The sequence below is a fragment of the Cryptomeria japonica genome, chromosome 8 (genome assembly GCF_030272615.1).
Source record: "Cryptomeria japonica chromosome 8, Sugi_1.0, whole genome shotgun sequence".
Lineage (NCBI taxonomy): Eukaryota > Viridiplantae > Streptophyta > Pinopsida > Cupressales > Cupressaceae > Cryptomeria > Cryptomeria japonica.
In genome coordinates, this window is record NC_081412.1 from 601,678,011 (window position 1) to 601,696,318 (window position 18,308).

Genomic DNA, 18,308 nt, shown 5'->3' on the forward strand with positions numbered 1-18,308 from the left:
TGTTATAGCACCACCTTTATTAAGTTAATCCATTAAATTAGCATTCTACAAAATGAACACTAATCTAATGAAATTAAAACCATTTATATTTAAAACTTATAATTCTCCTTAATAGAATCCTTATCAAACCTCAATAATAGTTAAGGAACATTAATCTATGGTGTCCAACTCAATTGCATAGGACATGAAAACGTTAAAATTTCTGACACTAAATATAGCCACCATTATGAATGCTTAAGGTGGTTGATAACATACATGTTACTCTAAATGTTTTCCTGAGCTAGGAATCATGGTATATTGCCACTATTGAATCTTAATCCAATGTTGTATTGACCAAGTAATCAACCAAGATAGTCAAATTTCTCCTAAGACTTGTTCGTTTTTTTCTATTTAGGGTTTAGCATTCATTTTTTTCTATTTAGGGTTTAGTGTTTGTTTTTTTTCTATTTAGGGTTTAGTGTTCGTTTTTTTCCATTTAGGGTTTAGTATTTGTTTTTCTGTTCAAGGTTTATTGTATGTTTTTTGTGTCTAATGTTTATTGTTCGTTTACGTTTTTGTTTTTTGTTTTTTGTTTTTTTTCTACACTTTTTACTATTCATGGTTTTTGCAATATTTGAAAACTAAAAACTATTTTAAACATGAAATAAAATAAAATAAAAGACGATTTTCAAACTTTAAAACGTAGAAATTAAAAAATAACAATACATTAACATTTTTTTTAATGAAAAACAATAAAAATAAATAAAATAGAATATAAAAAATAAAACTAAATACCTGGGAGGAGGTAAAAATGGTCTAGGGGGTCAGCTAGGGTGAAAAAAATGAGTACCTGTGCTCCTCAGAAACGCCTACCCGTTTTTCAAACAGTGAAAATGATGGAAAATAGGTTAAAAAAAAAAAAACATTTAAAAAATGGGTGCTTGTTTTTTTCAAATCGGGCACCCGATTTGAAAGAAACGGGTGCCCGTTTAGCTTTGAGCACCCGTTGCTAAACGGGTGCCTGTTTCTTTATGGCTCGGGCACCCGTTTCTAGCGGGCTCATTTTCCAATGTGCGAACTTTTATGGGATTGGGACCCAACTTTGTGCGTTTACCCCAGTGCTTAATGCCATTCCTATATATTTAATGTCTATTTTGAAAACTCCTCCTAAAGTTATTCAGGATCTCAAAGTGTCTCTAAGATCCTTTCTTTGGAATGATAACATTGGGGGCAAAAAGAAGCTTCCCCTTCTGGCTTGGGATAAATTTTGCCTTCCTAAAGAGTTGGGAGGTGTAGGCATTCAAGATTTAGTGTCCTAGAATAAAGCTTTGGGGGATAAACTTGTCTAGAAATTATATAATTATCCATTGAGTAAGTGGGCATCTATTATGTTTACTAAGTATTTAAGGGGTGCCCCTAGAGAGAGGATTTTCACAACCTCATCTCTTCCAAAATGTTCAACTTTTTAGAATTTTCTGGTTAGTTGTCATTCGGTCATCCTTTTGCACCTTTCTTAGGTTATTCATAATGGGAAGAAGGCTCAGTTTTCGGATGAAGTTTGGAATGGTCATCCAACATTATCTTCCATTCGAGATTGGTCTCCATTGTCTGATATTCTTTTTGACCTTCGGGGTTTTTGTTGCTGATTATTTTGCCATTGAATCTTCAAGTCCTTATCCAATATCTTGATGGAAATCTATTGCTTTTCTACCCATTGAGAATGAACTTAGAGTTTCTTTTGAGGTAGAACTTCTGAATAGATCTCTTGTGTTCCAAAATAAAGAAGATATTTTGGTGTGGACTAAAAGTGCTTTTGGTTCCTATTCGGTAAAGGAGGGGTATAAATCCTTGTCTCAGTCCTCTTCTTCTTCTTCTTCCCATTGGCCTTCTCATCTTTTTTGGAATTCGACGTGCCTTCCTAAAGCTAGTTCTTTTGCCTGGTTGGTAGTTCAAGATAGGGTCCTTACTGGGATGAGATTGGATAGGTTGGGGATGACTACAACTTTCCCTTGTGTGTTTTGTGGTTTTTTTATGGAAACCATGGATCATGTATTCTTGCATTGTCTATTTGCTATGGACTGTTGGTATTGGTTATTTGGAATGCTTGGGTGGTCCTCGATTGTAAGCCCTAGTTTATTATCACATTTTCGGGCCAAGCCTTTGTTGTATTTGTAGGCACCTAAAATTGTCCAGTCTAATTAAATAAATATTTTATTTATTTAATTATTTTAGCCTAATTCATCTATTAATTAAATAAATCTTTATTTATTTAATTAATTCATTTATCCTCTTCTAGCCTTATTTCTCATTTAAATAAATACATTTATTTATTTAAATTATCCTTTTCCTAAATTAAATAAATATCTTATTTATTTAATTAATCCCACTTCTTCTATTAATTAAATAAATCCTTGTTTATTTAATTAATTCATTAACCTTTTCTACTTATGACACATGTCATTCATCTCTTAATTCATACACTACCTACCCTCTTATTATTTTCTTATTTTCTCTACCTACCCTCTAATCATAGCCGACCTCTTTTACACCTCTCAATCTTATCCCTCCATTTCATATAGTGTCTTCTATATAAGGAGATGTTTCCTTCATTATCAAACCTTGGCTAATCAATTTATGCATTTTGACTACACTACATTAAATCCTACTTGCAACCACATTCCGTTCTTTGTTGAGCTCTTGTGCACATAAAATCTGAGAGCAAATATATCAAGCAAGATCAATGGAGATAGGAAGAATGGAGATTCAAACCCTATTGGACATGTGATGGTATAATCTTTGTGATTTCATTTGATTTGCATTGTCTTAGGTAATCTTCATGTGTTATGGTGGATCTTTGTTGTTGTTAGGCTAGGGTTTTGTGGTTGAATTCATTTAGTCTTTCAACATTGTTGTATCCATTTTCACCATATACAGTATTCATCCTCTTTTTACTCCTCTATCTGGATTGTTGCGCCTTCTATTATTATTTGGAGCATCTGGTTGGAGAGGAACTCTAGAATTTTTAATTATAAGTCTGCTTCGCTGAAGGAGGTTATTGACAAGATCCAATCCTCTATTTCTGAGGTGGTTCTTTCTTATATTTATTAAAATTTGGAACAACTTAGGTCCTTTTCTCATTGGGATAATTGTATTACATGGAAATGGAGCTCACTTCGAGTAATCCCTTCACATGGGGCGGTATCTATTGGAATGCCCTCGCTTTCCAAACATAGGATGGCTAAATGGATGCCCCCCCCATCAATTTTCATTAAAGTTAAATTATGATGGGGTTGCTAAGGGTAATCCGGGGAAGGTTAGGGTTGGGGTAGTCATTTTTTATCATAATTTGAAGATTATTAAAGTTGCTGGCAAACATATTGGTGTCTGCACCAATAATGTTGCTAAATTTTGAGCATTATCTTTTGGCCTAGATCTTGCGATATCCCTGGGAATTAAGGACATCATTGTTGAAGGAGATTCAATGTTGGTATTTCAGTCAGTTTCTGCTAAGAAATGTGTCTCTTGGCATCTGCAATACTTGTTAGGCACAACCTTACACAGTTGAAGTGTTTTTCTACCTTTGCTATCTCTCACTGTTATAGGGAGATAAATGCTATTGCAGATTACTTGGCTAATATGGCTGTTGTTGAAGGGGCTGAGTATTTGGAGGTTTTCCCTCGAGATATCACTGCCTCTTGTGTTAGTATTATTTTTTAATTAGATTGTTCATGCTTGTAGCCTGTATTACACTCCTTGCTGGATGTGGTTTTCCTTCGCATATGACATAGAGGAGGGTGTTGTATGCCTTATCGTACCTCCCTTATTTTATGGCATATTCGGTAAGTATCTTTGTATGGAGCAAGGGGGGTGTGGAGGTTGCAATCGTGTGTCTTAAATAGTTTGGGCATAATTGTAGCCCTCATTATACTCCTTGTTGGGTGTGGCTTTTCTTTCGTATGTGACATTGAGGAGGGTGTTGTTGGCCTTATGAGAACTCCCTTGTTAATGGCATATTTGATAAATATATCTGCATGGAACAAGGAGGATGTGGGGACTGCAATTGTATGCCTGTTGGCTTGGCATGTGTTGTTTTTGCTCCTTATAAGTCTGTTGCAGTTTACATCTCATGTTTAATGCCCTGTTTTCCTAATAATGTAAGTAATTTGAGTACTTAGGTTTGTTTAGCGAATTATCTAGGAAGTATTCATTACATGTTAGTTTTGTTGTACTGCGAGGGCATATTCCTTTCATCATTTCTTGTTGTTGGTTTTGTGTGTTAATCATGCTATGACATGTTGGGAAGGTTGTCTTGGGTATCATTGCTTGAGTGTGCTTTCTGCGTGCGTTCCCCTTGTTCGGTCATTTACTGATGATTACTTTGAGGTGATAGATTGCTTCATGCCTAGGTTTTTAGTGGGAGTTGTGGTTTCGTGGCATGCTCGTACCTCATTATGCTTGGGTAATTTCATGCTGTCAGCTTGGTTCTCTCTTTCTCCATATGATTATAAGGAACGATCTTTAGACATCATATTTTAGTGATGAGCTTTGCACATTTGAGGAGGTTTCGCATATGAAATTGGTATTTCATAATGCTTCCTTTGTGGGAACGATATATATGGAGGCTTTGCAGTTGGTCTTCTTATGTCTCTTTCTTCTATGCCATTGTTTATTACCTGATAAGATGCTCTATTTTATTCGGAAGATTTTGGTTTGGTTTGGTGGCTAGTGGTTGTCCTTGAGATCTTGGAATCTGCAGATTAATTGGTATCTGAGATGGCTCCTCCTCTTATTGCTTTTTTCTTGGCTGCTTTTGTGGATATTTTTGTGGTTTGGTTTTATTTTGGCTCCTCGAGGTCTTCAACATCCTCTCCTTCTCCTCATTTGGGTTATGTTATGCTTGATCACAATGTTTATTTTGACAGGGTCTCTTATTATGGTTTCCTTTCTGCTATGTGGTATCCTTCTAACCAGTGGTTTGGAGAATTATGTTTCATAGACAGGGGTGGTTCAAATTGGAGTTTTTGGCAGCAATGGCTATACATCTTCCTGAGATCATACTTTAATTTTCCTTTTGTATGCTTCCTCTAGCAACTTTCTTTATATCTAATGCGACTTATGCAATTGGGATGGGTTTTTTGGATGTACTATGCCAATGGGTAGATAGGCTTGTGTTACTTGAGCAATACTGAAGGGTTTTCTTACTAGCTCTTTCCCTTCAATGCTCTTTGAACCAAACACTGTAAAAAAATATATTTAAAAATTAATATAGTTCAATGGTGTTATCCACTTTTATTGAAAAATAAATAAATATATTTATAAATAATAACTAAATTACTTGCATTCTTTTATTAAAACTAGAAATTTATAATTTTTCGTATTTAATATGTAAAAATTGATAAAAGTATTTAAATATAAAAGATTTTTAAAAATTTCATAAACTAAATATTTTTGACAATTTAATTTTGATTTTAATTTTTAAGTAAAATGAAAGGCATTCAAATGATCAAACCGTATTTTTGATATTTTTAAGAGTTATGATTCCTATTTAAAAATATTTTATTAATTTAAATTATACATAATAATATGCTTTAAAATAATGACTAAATTATTTGCATTCTTTTATTAAAAATATAAATTTAAATTTTTTCATATTTACAATGTATGATAGAATTGATAAAAGTATTTAAATATATATATTTTTTTCATAAACTAAATATGAAAATTTATATTTTTTTAAAACATAAAATGAAAGGCATGCAAATGATCAATTCATCATTAAATTTTTATATGACATAAGAAGTGACCACCAAATTCAAAGATTTCTTAAAAGAAAATAGGCAAGTCTATTTTTTTTCTCATGTTTTTAGGAAAATTGTGTATACCCTTTGTTTATCAAATCATCCCCTTCTTTGTATTGCTCACTCTCTCCTCACTTTGTGAAATCATTTTTGTCCATACAACATATAGGTTGCACCTTTGATTTTATTTATTAATTAACTAAAAATTAAAATAGAATGATTTTTTTATTTTTAATTTATTAATAATCATGATAAAAGATGCATCCTATATGATACATGGAAATCTCTTGCCAAATCACATAAACATTTTTTCTAAAAATTATTTAAAAATTTCTCATTTTATATTTATTCTAGTTTTTATATCACATGTTTTCCTTGTTCACATGGCAAGTTTGGTGAGTCTAGCAAGTCTTTTTATAATGGGGGAGAGGACCTAGCCCAATAATTTAGCACCCTAACTTCACGCTTCTCAAAATATTACATGAAAATTTTATATCTCTCAATTTTATATAGTAGCTTACATGACAAGCCCCCTACTTATAATTAAGGTTTTAGGGCCACATCATCAAATATGATGCCACATTAGCATACTTTTTTGCCAACGTGTCCAAACACAACCCAACCAACTGTGAGACCAATACTTGTGCACTAAGTTATGTTTTATTGGTGTGCTAATGTGTATTGTGCATCACATGCTTCATTGCATTTTATATTTAAAGGATATATTTCATTCAATTATGGATAGTCATCATCAGCAATAACAACTTTAAAGTCACAAAGTTATTGGTATAATATGTTGGAATGTGAAGTCCAAATTGGATTCCCATCTTGCAATGGTTGAGTAATCTTGGATTCTCATCTTGCAGTGGTTGATTCATCATGAATTATCATCTAGCAGTGGTTGAGACTTACCATAAATAGAAATTTTTTGTTAGGAAACTTACTATAAATAGTAATTTTGACATGTGTTTTACATGTAGTTGTGTGAGTCATACTTACTCACTATATTTAACAAGTTGTCTTTAAGTAGGACTCTGCAACTCAATTGTTTTATATTGCTTGAAGTCATGTTTTGATGTACATTTTTTGAAGATCCTTGCAACTCTGTAATTCTTGAGAATCAATGTGAAAGATAATTTGCTCGTGGTTTTTTACTGGTACATTTTTACCAAGTTTTTCCACGTAAATTTGTGTGTTATGCGCTATTGTTCTCCTATGCAATTTTCTACACTTGTTATTTTTCTCACATAATATTGCCAAAACTATTGGCCAGTAAATCAACAAGTGCTATAACAACTATTGGAACACACTTAACTACTAGGTCATTTCCCTTGTTGTCAAATTGTATTGAAAATGCCAAGCATTCCCTTCAAACATCTCTTCATGATGTTTAGACACAAAACCTTGCTTCCTTTCAAACATCTCCTCTTCTTGTTTATTTATGGTACCTCTACATAGTTTCACTAAAGCACTCCAAAATATTTCACGACACTAAAGACAAAGTTATTTTTGTTGGTTATTATTCCCCTCTTTTCTTCTCCACATTTTTTGTGGATGTATCGAGAGGGAAATGGAAGCTCTTCTTCACATTAAAGTTGCCTTAGAGAACTCTTCTCATCACTCTCCCATGTGTTCGTGAGAAAAGGAAACAAATTGTTGCAATGGGGATGACATGTCTTGCAATAATACAACACATCATGTATATATTGTTTTTGATTTGAGACTTTTAACATACATCACGCAAGGTTTTGATTGTGTGATTTTTGTGATTGTTATGTTAGATTGCAACTAACATCATGACAACAGGACCTGCATGAAGGGAATAAGCCATACGAAGGGAAGTTGTAAATTGATATAGTATTCATACAATAGTTTCGATTCACTAACACTTTGTAGAATTCCAAATAAGTTCACCTATTTGCATTTTTTATTTAGTTTATGCAATTGGATTCCACTTTCTTGCTATTTATTTTTTTAAATTAGTTAATGTGATGTTGTCTCTATATTAACTTTTTAGATCTTCCATAAGATATATACATTTTTTATGAGTAATTAAATAAATATTTGATGCAAATATAAATAATATGTTTGCATGAGTGTATATCAACATAAGGCATATATTGCATTTTACACATTGAAAATAAAATCACATGAAGTTGTGACAAAATTAGAAAATCTTTTTATATATTTGTATAATTTATACACAATATGACTTCAAATAAGTAATGTATATATGAACACAAGAAAGAATGAATTAAAAACAAAATAGAACACTTATTTTAGATAGATAATAGGAAGAGGAATTCAATAAATATTATTCCATTAATTTTACTAGTCAATTTAAATTGTAAAAATAATTTTTATATTTACAATCACAACATCTTACAATTTCTTTTATCTATAATGTACAACAAAATAAAAACATTCCCCAAAAAATATTAATAAATGACAATCATGACATCTTAGTGCATCTTACAATTTTCTCATATTTTTAAGAAAACTGTGTTTACCCTTTGTTAACCCTACTCATCCCCTTCTTTATATTGCTAACCTCTTCTTACTCTGCCAAATCAAATCACTCAACTATTTATTCTGGAAATTATATAGAAATTGCTCATTCTGTGTTTTGCATCGCATGTCTCACGGCTGCCCTTGCTGACACGACAAGTCTAATCAGTCAAGTTGTATAGAAATTACACATTCTGCATTTATTCAACTTTCATATCGTATGTCTTACGCTTGCCCTTGTTGACACGCCGAGTCAAGTCTATCTTCTCACATTTCCAGGAAATGTGTGTTCACCATTCCTTTCAAACGGATCTTTCTTCTTTATTCACGATGTTTCGCAGCGCCTACACTATGCTTCCTTTCAAACATCTCCTCTTCGTCTTTATTTATAGTAGCTACCCAGTTGCACTCAAACACTCCAAAACACTCGATGGCGTCGATGACGAAGTTATTTTTGTTGGGTGTTATTCCCCTCTTTCTTCTCCGCTTCTGCTGCGGATGTATCCACAGCGAGAGGGAAGCACTTCTTCACATTAAAAATAAATCTCATCCCTCTTATTTTTATTCGTGGGAGAATGGAACAGATTGTTGCGACTGGAACGGCATATCCTGCAGTAACACCACGCATCATGTAGTCAGTGTTGTTCTGATGGGGTTTCTAAATCCGAACCTGCGTTTGGTGGAAGGAGGCATCATATGGCCGAGCTTGTGCACCCTCACTTCTCTTGAAACCATAGACCTCTCTTGGATTGGAATATCAGGTACTCTTCCTCCCTGCTAGGGAAACCTCTCTTCTCTCACATACCTGTATTTAAGTGGTAATAGTTTGAGTGGGAAAATTCCAAGCATGTCTTCTCTCACACACCTGGGTTTAAGCTATAATAGATTCAGTGGAAACATTCCAGTGTCCTTTGCAAACATGTCTTCTCTCACACACCTGGGTTTAAGCGGTAATATGTTGAGTGGGAACATTCCATTGTCCTTTGCAAACATGTCTTCTCTTGACGTCCTTAGGTTAAATGACAACAGTTTCGGAGGTGAAACTGTCCTTAGTACTATTTGTATGCTCAAGAGCCTTAGTGAAGTTGGTATTACAAACAGCCAACTGAATGGGAGCTTACCATCTTGTCTCGGTAGTCTTCCTTCGCTAAGTCTTCTATATCTGTCCAACAATCACTTGAGTGGTATTATCCCAGATTCTTTAGGCAACATTTCCTCGCTCGTTTATTTTGATGTTTCTTATAATGCTTTAAGTGGTTCTGTCCCAGATTCCTTGGGGGCTCTGTTTTCATTAAGATACTTGGCTCTGTCTTACAACCAGCTAAATGGAACTCTTCCCTCATTTTCGAGGCTCTCCTCCCTTTGGTACTTGGATGCTAAAGGGAATGCATTTGCTTCCTCAACGCTGCCCTCTTCACTTGAATATCTCTATCTCACATTAAACGGCCATCAGATAATTTCAGAGGCTTTTTTTCACAACCTTAGCAAATTAGTGGACCTGTCTCTGTCTGATTGTGAACTTAATATCAGCACTACTTGGATTCCATCATTCCAATTATTCACCTTACATATGAAATCATGTAAGACAGATGGTCAAATTCAGTCGTGGATTTCGACTCAATTCTCACTTGAAGACTTGCAATTAGCTGACAACAATCTTGTTGGAGAAATTCCCTCTTGGCTCATGGATATGAGTCATCTATTGTCAATCAATCTCACAGGAAATTTTCTGGAAGGTTGCCTTTTGCTAAACAGTTCAGCTCAGAAATACTTGGAGGTCTTCGATGTGTCTCACAATGCATTAAGCGGACAACTACCATCAATTTGGCTTCCTGGTATACAAATATTGCTACTCAACCACAATTTCCTGACGGGAAAGATCCCTCCAACCTTACAGTTTAGCTCTTCGCTATTTATGTTAGATTTGGCAAATAATCAGTTGAATGGAATGATCCCTCAAAGCTTGGCCAACTGTTCTCAGCTTCAAATAATGAATTTGGGGGATAATGATTTTGGGGGAATGATTCCATATGAGTTTGGTGGGCTAAGTAAACTGCAGTCACTAGTGATAAAGAATAACCAGTTCAACGGATCATTCCCTCCTTCCATATCAAACTGCACAGAATTATATTTTCTAGATGTTGGGCAAAACTTACTGAGAGGACACATTTTTAAGTCAATTGGAAACCTTTCGAAGCTCAAAGTCTTGGCAATGAGGAAGAATAGTTTTGAAGGTAGCATTCCTGCTGAAATTGGGCAGTTGAAGCACCTCCAGATCTTGGACCTTTCTTCAAATCACCTATCAGGATCTATACCACGTAGCATTTTCAATTTACAAGCAATGATGACAGAACCACACCAGGAATTTAGCATGATTCAGTTTGACATAACAGCTGCCCCAGGACCGTCATCTTACACATATGAGAATGGGTTGAATATGGATTCCAAGGGAAGAGATGAACACTACACATATATTTTCCCCAACATGGTGTCAATAGAACTTTCAAACAATCAACTAAATGGGGATCTTCCCTCTGATTTAGGAAAGTTGAAGGGGTTGAACTTGTTCAACCTTTCTATGAATAATCTCAATGGTGTTGTTCCAAATAGTATTGTAGAAATGATATGGTTGGAAACATTAGATTTATCTACAAATAATTTTTCTGGACCAATTCCTTCAGATCTTGGTTCTTTGAGCTATTTGGGAGCCCTCAACTTTTCCAACAACAACCTTTCTGGTAATATACCTCAAGGAGGACACATGACAACATTTAAGAAATCATCTTATTTAGAGAATCCATATCTATGGGGATGTCCACTACCAAAGAAGTGCAATTGGCCAGAGTTTGCTCCAGCTCCTCCTCCTGTTTCTACATCTATTAACGAAGAAAAGCAAAGTGAGGAAAGTGTGTGGTATGGGATTGGATTGGGACTGTCATATGGAGCAGGTTTTGCAGCAGTGGTTGTATTTATTGTATTAAGAAGAAAGTGGCAACAAAAATACTTCAAAGGAGTTGATTTGGTCTTGAAATTTTTTTTTCCACGGTTCCGCAATTTGACATTATGAAATTCTATTTCTTTTGTTGAGGTGAGTCAATATGAAAATATTATAATTTGTTTAAAGCTCATTTGATTTATCATTAAAAAAATATATAACTTTTCTCATATTTGTGTGTTTTGCAGATCTTGGAATTATTGTAAGCAATCTCCACATACATTAATAATGTTCTATTTCTTATTTGGTATTTTCAATAGAATTTAATTTTGGTGTCCGTAAAAACTACCATTTTCACTTCAAATTATTGATAGATCTTATATTTTTCATTTGAATTATGTTTTCTAGGATTGTATTAAACATTTTTTTTTATGCATACCTTTAAACAGAATATAATTCAATAAATGTAATGGTGGCATTGGCATCATTTCCTTTTGTCCACAAGTAATTGTCATCTAAATTTATTTTTTAAGCTTGCTATTATCAAATTTTAAAGCAATCAATGAAAATATTGTTGACGAATTGCCTTTGACGTTTTTGGGTATAGACAAAAAGCTCTAATGTCAAATGCAGTTTGAAAGTTTTTATTTTTCCATGCAACTAATAACTATTCCAAATCATTATTGTTGATTATTTCTCTCTTTTTTATCAAATGTTTAAAACATACATAATCTATGTTGAGCATTTAGATCAAAAGAGTAACTTATCTTACAGTATTTATGTTAGATTTGTGTTTGCAAAGGATATCCAAATGATCATACCAATATTTCATAACAATCTAATTAAGAAAATTAACTTGTCACTCAATTTGCTTCATTCAACAAGTATAAATACATTGCTTATAGTTTTAATTTTAATTTTGAATAATAAAAGAAGATTATTACCATAACCTTATTATTAATAAAGAAATTCCCTCGTCAAATTTTGGTCTGAATATTTTTTTGCTGTCAATAAATTACTTTTGTCCCATTTTAATGGGTTAATAGAAGTTGAAGAGACTGTTGCAACTGAATCCTTTCTGGATGGTTTCTTCTTCCTATCTTTACTGATACATCTATTCTATGGGTTTTTGGCCTATAGATGAGAAAGAGGCTCAATTTTTTAATCTTTTATTGGATGAAAAGGTGTACTTGCACTCTAAGCTCTCTAGAATGCACTCCAAATTTATTGGCATGAAATTACAGCTGATAAGTCCAAAAGTTTGAGTTCCTTCAATGAACAACTTTAATGGTGCATCAATGATCTCAACCATTAGACGGTGGCAGTCGAGTCCGCAGCGTGGGAATGAAGGTGTGTCAAGAGGAGCATTTCAGTCGATTTGATTGCCTGAATGAATTATGGGAGCTTGATGAATGTTAATGACATTATTTTGTGCAAAAGTTTGACAGATCTGCTTAAGTCACAAATAACATAGTGGGTGAACTTATATAAGCAAATCACTCAGAAACACTTTCTACATGGATCGTCGCCAAAGTATTCCACAAGTGGGCGATTGCTGTATACAATGTCTGTCACAAGTTTTCCATCTTTTATCATTTAGACTTGGGTATGTACAATTGAAAACTAGATTTAATAGTTGCAGTTGAATTATTTTGTGGGAAGAATTTATTTATTTATTTATTTTCTCTGTTTATTGCAGGGTTAGAAGGGTGGAAGAATTATATTGCTAGGTCCTGGCCGTTCTTACCCCTGTTTGTTGGTTTCCTTGTTTCGACTGGATAATGTTTGATGCAGGACATAATCTACAGCAAAGGCAAAGTGAGTTTTTTCAATTCTTAGTGTTTGTGCTTATTGAAGTTGTGCAATCTATGTCCTACTTTTTAAGTCTGTTCATGGACAAGTGTTAGTATGTATGTATTTGTGTTACTTGCCCACTCAAGCCTATATTGTCTGATTGCTGAACACAATAAGAAGGTAGATTTGCTTGTTCAAAAGAAGAGAATGTGGAAAGAGGATTATTAGAAGGCAGACTAGTTTTTGCTTGATTTTTCCTCTATCGTCAACATCATTAGATCTAAATTTAGTTAATTTTATTAGTAAAACTTTGAATGGGTTTTGTGTCAGGAAAACATCCCTTCTAAATTATGTTGAGGCTTGCATTATGTCTGATGCTTATTTAAGGGGCACCCATGTCACAACTGAGTTTGAGGCCTTGAATGGGATAAGAATGTTCTTTCTAGATTAAGTCAGGGCTTCTATGAGGCCTGCAAGAGGAAATCTACAGTAACGTGGCTAATCTAGGAAGGGTGGCAGGATAAATGATGCAAGACGAAAACAACTCCAGGTCGCCTTCAATCTTCAACAGTAAAAATAATTAACAAACGCAATAGCAGAGACACTTTGCTTTCTTCAATTGAAATGTAGTCTTGAAAAGATGCCCGTCCTCTGTTCACAGACCGTGAGGATGCTGAAGGTTGAGCAATTTGGCTTTACGCCTGCCACATTGATTCGCTTGGAAGTATCTAAAGCCTTTTCGACATTGAGGCATTCTGTCAAACAGTTCAGGTGCCTTTCTCTGCTTCCCAATTTTGCATACATAACTACCACATCATCTGACAAAATTTTTTAAAGATGGATGCCTATGCCCTGTTCCAAAGCTCCCATTCACAAATTGTAAGAGTACTGGCAAAGGCCGTGGGCATTGGCTTAACACCTGCCAATTGCATAAATACTTTAAACTTTTGCAAGGTATCTATATAGTATATATCCATTTTGATGTATATTCTGCAATCACTGCGTTGATATCTCTCTGTAAACAATTAAGTGCGTTGCCTATAATTTCACACTGTGCATACATATATACAGAGCAAGGTTCCTTAACATACTCAGGACCAAGTTCATATTTTAAACTTTCCCTTTCACCCTCTTCTGATAAGCCAAACGAAACTGAAGAAAATAAACCAAACAAATGTTTTTGGGCGATGCAGATCGCCACTAGACCCGGATGCTCCTGCATCAATAAATGAGGAGAATTTCTGAGAATACAGCTTATGTTTGATATTAGGAAAATGAAGCAAGGATGGCTGAATAAACTGTGAAGGGAATCAATGTGAGAAGATATTTTTGTTCAGTGCGCAGAAACACATGCATGGTAAGTCCATAGTACGACAGAAATTTAGAAAAAAATCTAGGACAAGTTCATTACTACAATGTATAAAGGCTCCAAGTTTTAGTTCATCTGGCTGTGATGAAGTTGCAAGTTGGAGCGCTTGCTAACTTGATAATCCACGTTTCAATTTTTTGCTTATTTACAGTGACATAGCATTATTTGTAATAAATGCTAATGGAATTAAGTATCATCTTTCGATTCAGAAACGATTCATTTATTCAAAAAGAAATTTAAGTATCAAATTTTGTCTGCCTTCTTGTATGTTAACATCTACTTTGTGTTCCAATTTCAGACCTTATCTGGGCCTGTTTCTGATCCAAAAGATCTCCCAAAGTGGAATCATGATCGATCTAGTACTGGAGAGGCACTTGAAAAGGACAGTGATATGTGTTCTAATGTGTTTATGCAGAGTCAAGAACAAACAAATAAAAGTGCAGTTGAAGTTGCTTACCTCCATGTACTTCTGAATCATTGAGGCCTTCTGACATCCACCTCCATTAGAGATTGGTCTTTGTCTCATGGAAATCATTGAGGAGGCAGCCAATCTGTTCATGGCAATTAGGATGCTTACTCTTAAGCCTCTCCACATCATGTGAGAAGAGGTTGTGTTTAAGGAGAATGGTCTTAGTCTACCAATAACCATTGTGCTTTTCACCTGGTCTTTGGTGGTGAGACTGCTATCTGGTCGGATTTCAGCAAGTTCTCTTGGTTGATTCTTGATATTTCTTTGTTTGAGTTGTTGCTATTCAAATAAATAAGATAGTAATAGTGGTTGAGATCCTCACAAGAATATATCAGACTCCAATAATTGGATGTCGAAGATCTACCTTTTCCTTCCTTCACTCTTGCTCTCACTGTATAGCAGCTTCTTGTAATTGTGATATTGTAACCCATTTGAATTTTTAGTGTGCAACTATTTACTCACCTTTTTTATTAATATAAGTAACCATATTTTTTAAATAATTATATGAATTAAAAAATTATATTACCATGATTATTTTGTTCAAATAATATACAGATATTTAATAAAAAATTCTCATAGACATTTAACATTGTTTAGAAAAGAAATGAAATACCAAAACTTTAATCAAATGAATGAATTTAATTTTCCATGCTTTTCACTTTCTATCTTCATGTTTGAATACAACTTACGTTCATTGTAGTAATGAGAAAAAAAAGAGGTAAAAGTAAATAAACAATCCCCTATCAATGCCCTTCTGCAAAATTTCCCCTGCCCTGCAGTCTGATATCAAAGAGAAATAATGTGGAAAGCTTGCAATCATGGTGTTCCTGAAACCACATACCTCTTTGGCATTCTGTCAAATGGTTTTTGTGCATTTGAGTATTAATTAATCATGGTAGTCCACGACACAATCATCACATCAAACGTTTTGCGTACATCCTCAATCCAAACAAATATTTTCACTTGAACAAATTGTTTGACTTTTAGGATCGCTGAATATGCTTACACAATTGGATTATCACAATGAGATTTCTCTGCTCGATCACTATTTCAGCACAAAATTTAAAATTGGGCTTAATAAATAGAACCCAATCTATGTCCAAATTAGCTATAAGGAGAATAAATGGGTCATAACACTTGTCAAGTGATATGTGCTTCTTGCATTATTGTTCAACGATACTTAGTTTTTAACATATCTTCGGGGTTTGTTCTACTGGATGACATATCTTCTAGGTTCTTCGAAGGTGTTTTGTAATAGAATAATTTTTCATTTTACTAAACATTTTATATGATTTTTTTTGGTTTTCTCATCGACATTTTTTTAAGGTAATTATCAATTATTTTGTAGATGATATAGTATCATTTTATTTTTCATTTTTATCATGATTTTGCAAAGTTTTGTATCAATTATTCGGAAGGTAGAGATGAGAACTACAAACATTTTTCCCCAACATGATGTTCATAGTGCTTTCAAACAATCATTTGAATGGGGATGTTCCTTCTAATTTCTTAATGGTACTATTTCAAATAGTATTGTACAAATGATTTGGTTTGAAACATTAGACTTTTCTACAAATATTTTTCTTGAACCAATTCCTTTAGATCTTGATTCCTTGAGCTATTTGGGAGCCTCAACTTTTCTAACAACCACCTTTCAAGTATTATACCACAAGGAGGACACATGACAACATTTAATAAATCATCTTATATAAGGAATCCAAATTTATGAGGGTCTCCACTAAAAAAAAAAAAAAAGTGCTCTTGGCCAGAATTTTCTATAGCTCCTCCTCTTGTATCTACATCTATTAATGAAAAGGAAAGTGAAGAAATCGTATGGTATGAGATTCTATTGGGATTGTCATATGGAATAGGTTTTGAAGGAGTGGTTGTATTTGTTGTATTAAAAAAGAAATTGGGATAAAAATACTTCAGGGAGTTGGTATGGTCTTGAAATTTCTTTTTCCACTACTCTGCAATTTGACATTGTGAAATTTTATTTCTTGTGTTGAGGTGAGTCAATATAAAAATATTATAATTTTTTGAAGCTCATTCAATTTATTATTAAAAAAGAAATTGGGATAAAAATACTTCAGGGAGTTGGTATTATTATGCATTTGTGTATTTTGCAGATCTTGAAATTACTGTAAGCGGTTCCCAGCTACATTAATAATGCTTTATTTCTTATTTGGCATATTTAATTGAGGCTATTTCATGTATCTATAAAAACAATCATTATTACTTAAAATGATTGATAAATCTTACATTTTTCATTTGAGTTATATTTTTTAGGATTATATTAGACAATTTTTTATACAAAGCTTTAAAAAGAATATATTTTGGTAAAAATATATGTTGCCATTGACGTTTTTATCTTTTGTCCACAAGCAATTGTCATCACTTACAAATTATCATTGCTATTATAAATTTTTAAAGCAATTAATGGAAATATTGTTGAGAGATTGCTTTTGACACTTTTGGACATACACAAAAAAAAATGTAATACCAAACCTAGCTTGTGAGTTTTTATTTCTTTCATGCAATTAATAACTATTCAAATTAATTAAAAAAACACAATATTTAATATAATTTTAGTGGTTTCATCCACTTTTATCAAAAAAAAAAAAAAAAAAAACTTATTCAAATTAATTATTGTTTTTTTTTTTTTTGATAAAAGTGGATAGAACCACTGAACTATATTAAGTTTTAAAAGTTTTTTAACAGAATTTGGTTCAAAAAACACTGAAGGGAAAGAACCAGTAAGAAAACCCTTAAGTATTGCTTAAGTAACACAAGCCTATTCTACCCAATACCAAATGCCCATTGGCATAGTACATCAAAAAACCCATCCCAATTATATAAGCCACATTAGATATAAAGGAAGCCGCCAACAGAAGCATATAGAAGGATGATTAAAGTATGATCACCGAAGGATGCATATCCATTGCTGCCAAAAAACACCAGTCTGAACCACCCCTGTCTATGAAACACAATTCTCCAAACCACTGGTTAGAATGATACCACATAGCAAAAATGAAATCATAATCAGAGACCCTGTCAAAATGAACATTGTGATCAAGCATAGCAGAACCCACACCAAAGAAAAGCCACAACAAATAAAGAGGTTGATGAAGACTACAACTATGCCCTTCTTTACTTCAAATATTCCAAAACTGAGGAAGGGATCTCATCCACACTTACCTCCCGCATATTAGCTTCACTGTCAATGGCTAAGTTAGCCAAGAAACCTGCAATCTTATTCACTTCCCTATAATAGTGGGAAATAAAAAAGGAATCAAAAAAATCTAGTTTTTGCAAAATATGATCAAGTATATATTGTAATTGCCAACAATTCGACTTCTTTTTCATGACACTTTGAATAATAACCATAGAATCACCCTCAATTATCAAGTCCTTAATTCCCAATGATATAGCCATATCCAAACCAAAGGACAAAGC

General features: G+C 33.5%; 1 protein-coding gene across 7 annotated transcripts; it reads left to right on the forward strand.

Moving 5' to 3' along the window:
- Positions 1–8,505: 8,505 nt before the first annotated feature.
- LOC131027092 (receptor-like protein EIX2) lies at positions 8,506–15,181 on the forward strand. Of its 7 annotated transcripts, XM_059209707.1 has the most exons (6): positions 8,506–11,373; positions 11,469–12,826; positions 12,920–13,038; positions 13,345–13,564; positions 13,676–13,785; positions 14,208–14,675. In XM_059209707.1, the coding sequence occupies exon 1, from the start codon at positions 9,133–9,135 to the stop codon at positions 11,350–11,352; it is 2,220 nt and encodes a 739-aa protein (XP_059065690.1). In that variant the 5' UTR covers positions 8,506–9,132; the 3' UTR covers positions 11,353–11,373; positions 11,469–12,826; positions 12,920–13,038; positions 13,345–13,564; positions 13,676–13,785; positions 14,208–14,675. The 7 variants fall into 7 exon arrangements, with proteins under 7 accessions (XP_059065690.1, XP_059065687.1, XP_059065689.1 ...); XM_059209704.1 differs by adding an exon at positions 14,682–15,181 and having other exon boundaries at positions 13,345–14,371; XM_059209706.1 differs by having other exon boundaries at positions 13,345–13,785.
- The last annotated feature ends 3,127 nt before the right edge of the window (positions 15,182–18,308 follow it).